The sequence below is a fragment of the Oncorhynchus keta genome, chromosome 27 (assembly GCF_023373465.1).
Source record: "Oncorhynchus keta strain PuntledgeMale-10-30-2019 chromosome 27, Oket_V2, whole genome shotgun sequence".
Taxonomy (NCBI): domain Eukaryota; kingdom Metazoa; phylum Chordata; class Actinopteri; order Salmoniformes; family Salmonidae; genus Oncorhynchus; species Oncorhynchus keta.
The window spans coordinates 34,586,901-34,598,353 of NC_068447.1; the positions used below are offsets into that span (position 1 = coordinate 34,586,901).

Genomic DNA, 11,453 nt, shown 5'->3' on the forward strand with positions numbered 1-11,453 from the left:
GGGGCTTCTTCTTCTTCTTCAGCGGTCCGCAAACAATCGTTAAGGTGCATGCCGCCATCTACAGTACGGGTGGAAGACTGTAGAAAAAAATATCCACTCTACGCGCGCGGCACCTAATCTGAACACGTAAGGATCAACAAAAACAATCTAAAGCAATGAATAATGAAGGGCATGCTCCGTATGTCCCTTGACCTATCCTTAAACCCCATCAACAAGGGAGCTAATCAAACATTCCGTAGTAAGGTATTATTAAAGGATACGTTTATTGATATCCTTCATATGCACTGAAATGGAAAAATAAAGGGTACTGACCAACAATTGAAATTAAGGTATGTATAATGGGTCCCCTTTTGCATTTAAAAATTAAGGGAGACTTAAGAGGCCATTTGTTTCATTTAAGGGGTCTTGGTATGTTTTGGGGGAAATTTGAGGTACATGTAATATTAATTTAAGGCAGTCCTGTTTCCTAGTTTGGATTTCGCCTGCCGTTTATGACAAGAACGTTTGGCCTGCAGACAGCTAGACGTCGTCGTTTTACTGATGTTGTGGCGCCAGACCGGTGAAGCTACGAATGAGTCAGCAAAGTAGGCACTTTACACCTATTTAATCAAAAGGTGAAACGAGATATTTTAAAAACAATAAAATCGATTATTTTTACAACCCAGGAAATGGCCGTTCCTGCTGTCCCAACCCTGCAGCTGAACAACACAGTAAGTCAAAACTCCGCTGAACGTAACATCCATATTGACGAAAGAGAATTGGAGAACATCACGAACAACGATGGAAACGGCACCCTCCCATTACATTCTCCGTGGACTTTTTGGCTTGATAGGTAAGCTCACCATTTTATAATTTCATGGACTTGGTGGTGATTAATTCTACGATTTGTTTTCATGGGATGAGTTTGTATGAATTCAACTGCATTTGGAATAGCTAGCTAGGAAGCCTTGCCAAAACAAAGGAGTCTTTCAAGTTGCAGACAGTGCATGGGTATAACGCCACAATAGTAACGTATATTATTATTACACTATAACCTGTGTTTTCGTGCCATGCAATGTACCATTGGTTAGAAAATGTTCTCAAAATCTCAGTCTGAGGCAGGCTATCAGAAATTTTATTCATTGTAAAACTTCTGCTCACTGCTTCACCGACATTTAGCTAATATTATTCTATTATGGGAAGTGTACACGTGACCTGTTGGAACTGGACTTTGTCTATTTTTATCAACACTGTGAGTACTTGTATATGGGGCAAAGTTTGTTTACCTCTGCTATGTAACCGGTGTTAAGACCTTGGGTTGGAGAAAGCCTGAGGCCCTCAACATTGATTTGTTCAACAACAAAGTTTTTCCTGAATATAGGCATAGGGGTGAAAGTATTTATTTTCAATCTCAAGACTCAAAAGTTAAATCATAGGCTAGTCTGTTTTTGTTTAGGCTTCCACCATCCATTGACTCTGTAATGTGGATACCTTTTCTCTGTCTTGGTTTTCATTTAGACCTAGCTTTTATTATTGATTTATTTTTACAGTTTAATAAAAAACTATGATGGATGTGGCAATGATTTTGCCGATACAGATCTTTCTTTTCATTGTGTTCTTATTGAAATTATGTATATCAATGTTCACAATACAGTACCAGTCAAAAATTTGCACACACCTACTCATTCCAGGGTTTTTCTAAATTTTTACTATTTTCTACATTGTAGAATAATAGTGAAGACATCAACACTATGAAATAACACATATGGAATCATGTAGTAACCAAAAAAGGTTTGAAACAAAATGAGATTCTTCAAAGTAGCCACCCTCTGCCTTGATGACAGCTTTGCACACCCTTGTCATTCTCTCCACCATCTTCACCTAGAATGCTACTCCAACAGTCTTGAAGTAGTTCCCATGTATGCTGAGCACTTTTTGGCTGCTTTTCCTTCACTCTGCGGTCCAACACATCCCAAACCATCTCAATTGGTTTGAGGTCGGGCAATTGTGGAGGCCAGGTCATCTGATGCAGCACTCCATCACTCTCCTTCTTGGTCAAATAGCCTTTACACAGCCTAGAGGTGTTTTGGGTCGTTGTCCTGTTGAAAAACAAATGATAGTCCCACTAAGGGCAAACCAGATGGGATGGAGTATCACTGCAGAATGCTGTGGTAGCCATGCTGGTTAAGTGTGCCTTGAATTCTAAATGGATCACAGACAGTGTCACCAGCAAAGCATAATCACACCTCCTCCTCCATGCTTCACGGTGGGAACCACACATGGGGAGATAATCCGTTCACCTACTGTGCATCTCACAAAGACACAGCAGTTGGAACCAAAATCTAATGTCCATTGCTTGTGTTTCTTTCCCCAAGCAAGTTTCTTCTTCTTATTGGTGTTCCTAAGTAGTGGTTTCTTTGCAGCAATTTGACCATGAAGGCCTGATTCACGCAGTCTCCTCTAAACAGTTGATGTTGAGATGTGTCTGTTACTTGAACTCTGTGACGTATTTATTTGGGCTGTAATTTCTGAGGCTGGTAACTCTAATGAACTTATCCTCTGCAGCAGAGGTAAATCTGGGTCTTCCTTTCCTGTGGCGGTCCTCATGAGAGCCAGTTTCATAGCACTTGATGTTTTTTGTGACTGCACTTGAAGAAACTTTTGAAGTGATTGACTGACCTTCATGTCTTAAAGCAGCAGTGGCTAATTCCAGTCCTCGCAGGCCTGATTGGTGTCACAGTCTTTGCTCCAGCTATCACACATGACTCCAATAATCACCTAATCACGATCTTCAGTTTATAATACAGTTAATTAATCAGCTGCGTTTGCTAGGGATGGAGAAAAAGTGTGAAACCAATCAGGCCCTTGAGGACTGGAGTTGCCCACCCCTGTCTCTAAAGTAATGATGGACTGTCATTTATCTTAGCTTATTTGAGCTGTTCTTGCCATAATATGGACTTGGTCTTTTTCCAAATAGTGCTATCGTCTGTATACCACCCCTACCTTGTAACAACACAACCGATTGGCTCAAATGTATTAAGAAGGAAATACACTTTTAAAAAGGCACACCGGTAATTGAAATGCATTCCAGGTGACTACCTCGTGAAGCTGGTCGAGAGAATGCCAAGAGTGTGCAAAGCTGTCCTCACGGCAAAGGGTGGCTACTTTGAAGAATCTAAAATATATTTTGGTTTATTTAATACTTTTTTTGGTTACTACATGATTCCATATGTGTTATTTCATAGTTTTGATGTCTTAACTATTTTTCTACAATGTAGACAATAGTAAAAAAATAAATAAAAACCCTGGAATGAGTATGTGTGTCCAAACTTTTGACTGGTACTGTGCGGTGAAAAAGTATTTGCCCCTTTTCTGATTTTCTCTATTGTTTTCATACTGAAAGTTATCAGATCTTCAACCAAATCCTGATTCTAGATAAAGGGAACCTGTGTTTACCAATATTATGTCTGGTGAAAACCAAAAAACAATCTCTGCATTCCACAGTAAGAACCTCATACCAACGGCCAAGCATGTTGGTGCTAGTGTGATGGTTTGGGGATGCTTTGTAACTCAGAACCTGGTTGACTTGCCTTAGACGGAACCATGAATTCTGCTCTGTATCAGAGGTTTCTACAGGAGAATGTCAGGCCATCCGTCTGTGAGCTGAAGCTGAAACGCAACTGGGTCAATGATCCAAAACACACAATCAAGTCCACATGAAAGTGGCTAGAAAGCAACACATTTTTAGAATGGCCTAGTAAAAGTCCAGACCTAATCCTAATTGAGATGATGTGGCAGGACTTGAAACGAGTAGTTCATGCATGAAAACCCACAAATGTTGCTGAGTTAAAGCAGTTCTGCATGGAAGAGTGGGCCAAACTTCCTCCACAGCGATGTGAGAGACTGATTAACAACTACAGGAAGCTTTTGGTTGGAGTCATTGTAGCTAAAGGTGGCAAAACCAGTTATTGAATGTAAGGGGGTAATTACATTGACATTGGGTGTTACATAACTTTGTTTATGAAATAATTAAGTAATTGTTGTGTCATTTGTTCACTCAGGTTCCCTTTATCTAATGTTAGGTTTTGGTTGAAGATCTGATAACATTCAGTATAAAAAATATGCAAAAGTAGAGATTATTAGAAAGGGGGCAAATATGCTTTTACAGCATAGTATGTGGACACCCCTTCAAATGAGAAGATTTGGCTATTTCAGCCACACCCGTTGCTAACAGGTGTATAAAATTGAGCACGCTAGCATGCAATCTCCATAGACAAACATTGGAAGTAGAATGGCCTTACTGAAGAGCTCAGTGACTTTCAACGTGGCACTGTCATAGGATGCCACCTTTCCAACAAGTCAGTTTGTCAAATTTCTGCCCTGCTAGAGCTGCCTGGGTCAACTGTAAGTGCTGTTATTGTGAAGTGGAAACATCTAGGAGCAACAACGGCTCAGCTGCGAAATGGTAGGCCACACAAGCTCAGAGAACGTCACACAAGCAACGTTGAAATTCACTGTCTGGGTTAGCACCACCTCGGGCTCCTGTGGTGGTGGATAATTTTGTGGGCTATACTCAGACTTGCCTCAGTGTAGTAGGTTGGTGGTCTGCGGATATCCCTTTAGTGGTGTGGGGGCTGTGCTTTGGCAGTGTCTCCTGCTTTGGCAGTGTCTCCAGTGTCTCCACAGTGTCTCCTGACCCCTCCTGGATCCGCCTCCAGTATCTATGCTGCAATAGTTTGTGTCAGGGGTCTAAGGTCAGTTTGTTATATCTGGTGTAATTCTCCTGTCTTATCCGGTGTCCTGTGTGAATTTTAAGTATGCTCCCTCCCACTCCCCTCCCGGAGGACCTGAGCCCTAGGACCATGCCTCAGGACTACCTGGCCTGATGACTACTTGCTGTCTCCAGTCCACCTGGTCGTGCTGCTGCTCCAGTTTCAACTGTTCTGCCAGTGGCTAAGGAAACCCTTATCTCTCCGGACATGCTACCTAGTCCCAGACCTACTATTTTCTACTCTCTCTCTCTCTCTCTAGCGCACCTGTTATCTCGAACTCTGAATGCTCGGCTATGAAAAGACAACTGACATTTACTCCTGAGGTGCTGACCTGTTGCACCCTCTACAACTACTGTGATTACACCACTGCGATTATTATTATTTGACCCTGCTGGTCATCTATGAACGTTTGAACATCTTGACCATGTACAGTGGCAAGAAAAGTATGTGAACACTTTGGAAATACCTGGATTTCTGCATAAATCATCGAGGGAACAACAATAGAATAGACAAACACAGTTTGCTTAAACTAATAACACACAAACAATTATACATTTTCATGTCTTTATTGAACACACCATGTAAACATTCACAGTGCAGAGTGGGAAAAGTATGTGAACCCTTGGATTTAATAACTGGTTGACCCTCCTTCGGCAGCAATAACCGCAACCAAACGTTTTCTGCAGTTGCGGATCAGACCTGAAGGGTCAGGAGGAATTATGGACCATTCCTCTTTACAAAACTGTTTGAGTTTAGCAATATTATTGATGTCTGGTGTGAACCTCTCTCTTGAGGTCATGCTACACATCTCAATCGGGTTGAGGTCAGGACTCTGACTGGGCCACTCCAGGAGGTGTATTTTCTTCTGTTGAAGCCATTCGGTTGTTGATTTACTTCTGTGTTTTGGGTTGTTGTCCTGTTGCATCACCCCAACTTCTGTTGAGCTTCAATTGGCGGACACATACGTAGCCTAACATTCTCCTGCAAAATGTATTGATAAACTTGGGAATTAATTTTTCCGTCAACGATAGCAAGCTGTCTAGGCCCTGAGGCAGCAAAGCAGCCCAAACCATGATGTTCCGTCCATCATACTTCACAGTTGGGATGAAGTTTTGATGTTGGTGGACTGTGCCTTTTTCTTCTCCACACAGTGTTGTGTGTTCCTTCCAAACAACTCAACTGTAGTTTCGTCTGTCCACAGAATATTTTGCCAGTAGCGCTGTGGAGCATCCAGGTGCACTTTTGCAGACTTCAGATGTGCAGCAATGTTTTTTTGGACAGCAATGGCTTCTTCCGTGGTGTCCTCCCATGAACACCATTCCGTTTAGTGTTTTGCATATCATAGACTCATCAACAGAGTAGTTAGCATGTTCCAGAGATTTCGGTAAGTCTTTAGCTGACTCTCTATGATTCTTCTTAAACTAAATGTTTGTGAGTGTTTTTCATAGCGCAAGACAGCTCTAACCATCGTCTCCAATCTCGTCTCATTGATTGGACTCCAGGTTAGCTGACCCCTGACTCCAATTAGCTTTTGGAGAAGTTAATAGCCTAGGGGTTCACATACTTTTTCTAACCTACACTGTGAACGTTTAAATTATGTATTCAGTAAAGACAAGAAAAATACAATAATTTGTGTGTTATTAGTTTAAGCACACTATGTTTGTCTATTGTTGTGACTTAGATGAAGATCAGATCAAATGTGATCAGCAATTTATGCAGAAATCCAGGTAATTCTAAAGGGTTCACATACTTTTTCTTGACACTGTACTGTTATCTCCACCCGGCACATCCAGAAGAGGACTGACCACCCCTCAGAACCTGGTTCTTTTCTAGGTTTCTTCCGAGGTTCCTGCCTTTTGAGTTTTTTCCAGCCACCGTGCTCCTACATCTGCATTGCTTGCTGTTTGGGGTTTTAGGCTGGGTTTCTGTACAGCACTTTGTGACATCTGCTGATGTAAAAGGGGCTTTATAAATACATTTGCTTGATTCTGAGCGTTGAGTGCTCCTGTCCAACACTTACTACCGAGTTCCAAACTGCCTCTGGAAGCAACGTCAGTACAAGAACTGTTCGTCGGTAGCTTCATGAAATGGGTTTCCATTTCAGTGGAAAACACTTCACCATTTGGCAGTTTGATGGACGAATCGGGGTTTGGCGGATGCCAAGAGAACGCTACCTGCTCGAATGCATAGTGCCAACTGTACATTTTGGTGGAGGAGGAATAATGGTCTGGGGCTGTTCATGGTTCGGGATAGGCCCCATAGTTCCAGTGAAGGGAAATCTTAACACTGCAGCATACAATGACATTCTATACGATTTTGTGTTTCAAACTTTGTGGCAACAGTTTAGGTAAAGCCCTTTCCTGTTTCAGCATGACAATGGATGCAAGTCCCCGCAGCGATGTTCCAACATCTGGTGGTAAAGGAAAGCCTTCCCAGAAGAGTGGAGGCTGTTGAGGCATCAAAGGGGGGACAAACTCCATATTAATGCCCATGATTTTTGGAATGAGATGTTTGATGAGCAGGTGACCACAGACGTTTGGTAATGTAGTGTACGTCTCTGGCCAAGAGAGAAGGCAGTCAACTTTAAAGGGGTCAGTCAGTCTTGTTTACTGCTGGGCTAGAGTCCTGTGGAAAGGGGGTTGACACCAGGTCTTCTCTGACCTGGCTGCTTTGAGCACAACCTCTGCTCACTGAGATATGTAGTAAAGCCTGGTCACAGAGTGGGGGAACTGCTGTACCAAGGCTTGCTATAGGACTGCTAGATCATGCCAGATGCAGAGTTCTATATAGATTAAATTAGATATTGATGTTTTGTTTGGATCTTTCCTCCAGATCTTTACCAGGAACAACCGCAGCAGAATGTGAATCAGGTCTGAAAAAAATCTACACTGTGCAAACAGTTCAGGTAAGCTCTCTGTGTTAGTTGATAGGTTTAAGATAATTGCCACAGCACAAATCATGATAAATGCACATGTTTCTCAATAATAATGGCGTAATAAAGACAACACTAGGATTTTGATAGTCATGGTAAAGATATAATTTTTTCCTCATTTTTTTCATAGAGCTTTTGGAGCGTGTACAACAATATACCTGGAGTTTCCAGTTTACCACTGAGATGTAGCTATCACTTAATGAGAGGAGAGAGAAGACCACTCTGGTAAGACTAAATAATCAAATGAATACAAACACATAGGTCTATGCGTAATTATATATGTAAATGGTATTACCTTTCATTTAGTCTCTGTCTTGCAATGCATTTTCCATTACATTCAGGGAAGAAGAGAGTAATGCAAAGGGGGGGGTTTGGAAAATGAAAGTACCCAAAGAAAGCACTGTAAGTACAATAAAGGTCATATGTTATGTTTTAATCATTCATACCATATGTATGTTTGTTGAGTAAATGTGTGTACTGGTAACATACTCAATGTGTCTTCATTTCCCCAGCCTGCTGTATGGAAGGAGTTACTGTTAGCCACTATTGGGGAGCAATTCACTGATTACTGTGCTTCAGGCAAGTGTGAAGAGAGAGTGAATCGTGTGCAGTGTCTTTCAGACTCCAACTGTGGGTTTTGTTCTACATGGTCTTTTGTCAGCTTGTAGAGCATTGAAGAATTAGTCAGTGATCACCAACGACGATGAGGCAGCCTATAGGGAGGAGGTCCGAGACCTAGCAGTGTGGTGCCAGGACAACAACCTCTCCCTCAATGTCAGCAAGACAAAGGAGCTGATCGTGGACTACAGGAAACAGAGAAGCGAGTACGCCCCCATCCACATCAATAGAGCTGTAGTGGAGCAGGTCGAGATCTTAAAATTTCTCTGTGTCCACATCACTAAGGAATTAACATGGTCCACACAGCTATGAAGAGGATACGACAGCGCCTCTAACCCCCTCAAGACATAGGGGTGCTACAGCACCTCCTAGAAAATAGAAAAATATATTATTTTTTTTCTTCACAAAAGTAGTGCACTGGGACTTTACTAGTCCTGTTTTAGCGGACCGATATAGCCGTCTGCAGGCAATTTTTTTGTTGTTTCTGCCACATAGGACCTCTGTGCCCCAGGCGGTAGAGAGGTCCTGGCCATGCCACCTAAGCCATAGACTGCTCTCTGCTACCGCATGACAAGTGGTACCAGTGCACCAAGTCTGGAACCAACAGGACCCTGAACAGCTTCTACCCCCAAGCCATAAGACTGCTAAACCACAGCTAACCAAATGGCTACCCAGACTACTTTCATTCCCCCTTCTTTGCACCAACTCTCTTGCACTGACTCCGTGCACACACACTGGACTCTACCCACACATTCACACATACTTACACTGACACCCCAACACACACTACATACACCCACACACCAGTGGAGGCTGCTGAGGGGAGGACGGCTCATAATAATGTCTGGAATGGAGCGATTGGAATGGCATTAAACACATGGAAACCATGTGGCTGATGCATTTGATTCCATTTCACTAATTCTGCTCTGGGCATTACCATGAGCCCATCCTCCCCAATTAAGGTGCCACCAACCTCCTGTGCCATACACACATACCACGCGCACACATGCACACTGATGTCATACACACTCACACACACGCTTTCACACTCAGCACATATGCTGCTGCTCCCTGTATATAGCCATGTTATTTTAGTCGTTATTCGTTATTCACTGTGTATATATTTCTTGTCTCTATTTCCCCCCCAAATTGGTATCTTTAACTCTGCATTATTGGAAAAGGACCTGTAAGTAGGCATTTCACTGTTAGTCTACATGTGACAAATACAATTTGATTTGAGTCAACCATACAGAAGAAGTCTGAAATGCCATGAACATCCTGTCATAAAGAAAAACATACAATGTTCTGTCCCTTGTAAAGTTGTACCTCAAAATTGAAGGGTATTGATGTATTTATCTGAAATATTTTATTCTCTGGTTGTGTTTCAGAGGATGAGGTGGTTGGTGTTAGTGTCAGCATACGAGACAGAGAAGATGTTGTCCAAATCTGGAATGGAATTGCCTCGTTTGCTAATGAAGCAAACGTCCTAGGACGGATCTATGAACTTCTTCCACAGATAACTTTTAAGGCAGTATTCTATAAGCGTGAGTACTTTCTACCTTGTATGACATTCACATGTCATGATAAAAACAAGTAGACTAGAGTACATGCTAATTCACTCCATCAAAAACAACTTTACTCTTCACATACTGTTGTCATGTGTCTGATGAGTGAGCCTATTGATAACTGAGATGAATGTGTTTATTTCTATTTTAGCACATGAGGAGCATCATGCCTTCGAAGGAGGTCGCCCAAGACATTAGCACGCTTTGCACATTTTACACTGTTGTTTTTGGTCTTCGAAATGGACTGAATTGTCCCCTAATCTGAGCTCTACTGTCTTTTGTAAATGTGTTATACAATTACTTCAGTTTGGGCAGACAGAAAATATAATAGCTGGGGCTTCATTTTAGGATGACTGATAGACATGTACTTTAGTGTTTGTTTTTTTATACAAAGATATTTAGCTAAAACTGAAGAGGACAATAGTTGATCATGTATACATATTTGTTTTTACCACATTTGATCTCAACAGTGCAATTTTACCAGAGCCTTTTATTTGTTATCACGGGTTCCAGATCTCACAATATATTTTCAGTATGTAAGGGATTTACGTTGTTACCTTATTCTAGAATGAATTAAGAGTCTTTTCCTCAAGACAGTAATATTCATATGGTTTTATGCAAAAATGTTGCACATTCTCAATGTTTTTTTGTTTGGTAGTTATTTTGGGGGGTTAGGGGAAAGAAAGCTGTTAACTGTTACTTGTTGTTGGATTTGTAAAATGACACCAACTTTTGTACAAAAACAAAATCAGAAAATGTTACTAGAAAAAAATATATGCAGTAGTTTACCCAGAGTGTTTTTGTAATAGCGGTGGATCATGGACAAGCACACTCAATATTGTTTTTTCCGAAATGCAGAAGCCTTTTTCATTTTTACTATAATTAACAGGATCTCTATTACTGTTTCTTCAGTTCACTGAGGCTAATTTCTAAGTTGTGCGTGCACATGTTTATTATAAGCTCCGCGAAAGGGATTTGATCAATAAATATTACATTTATATTGTGAATATTATTCTCATTAAAGTCCTACAAACTTTAAAAGAACCCCTTCTTAAAATAAATAAAAATGTATGCTGTATGAACCGTGCTTTGAGTTGAATGAGTACTTCTCTGTACCAAAAACCTTTCTTAACCCTCAGTGGTGTGAGAGTGCATATTCCCTGCCAAGCATTTATGTTTTGTAACCTTGTAATTGTTATCAGATGCCATCTCTGTAGTTGATCAATGTCCTTCCCTGTGACTCAGGTCATCCATGTTCAAACACCAAGATTGATTAGTCTCCTAGAGAGAAACTAATAATCTTAGACTGTATAGCTGGGTATTGTTGCTGTTTTTAATGAAATTTGTTATTTGTTTTAGTAAGATGAGATCTCAACTGAGTCTTTGGAATGGTGCCTTGTGTTCCCCTAGGGTTTCGTTCTTGAATGTTGTTTATTTTCAACATATTGAACCAGTCAAAATGTAAAATAAATATTTTTGCTGATTTTGATATATGAAAAAATAAAAATGCAAAACATGTATTTATGGCCTCTTGTGCTGTTTTTGTTTTGTTTGTTTTTTTAATCAGGGGACTGTGACGTCATCACG

At 41.0% G+C, this 11,453-nt stretch overlaps 1 protein-coding gene across 1 annotated transcript; it reads left to right on the top strand.

Moving 5' to 3' along the window:
* The first annotated feature begins 88 nt into the window (after positions 1-88).
* On the top strand, positions 89-11,386 carry LOC118359850 (eukaryotic translation initiation factor 4E type 3-like). The gene is made up of 9 exons (XM_035738685.2): positions 89-329; positions 471-584; positions 666-832; positions 7,584-7,656; positions 7,814-7,908; positions 8,025-8,085; positions 8,196-8,262; positions 9,690-9,845; positions 10,018-11,386. The coding sequence occupies exons 3-9, from the start codon at positions 669-671 to the stop codon at positions 10,062-10,064; spliced, it is 663 nt and encodes a 220-aa protein (XP_035594578.1). The 5' UTR covers positions 89-329; positions 471-584; positions 666-668; the 3' UTR covers positions 10,065-11,386.
* The last annotated feature ends 67 nt before the right edge of the window (positions 11,387-11,453 follow it).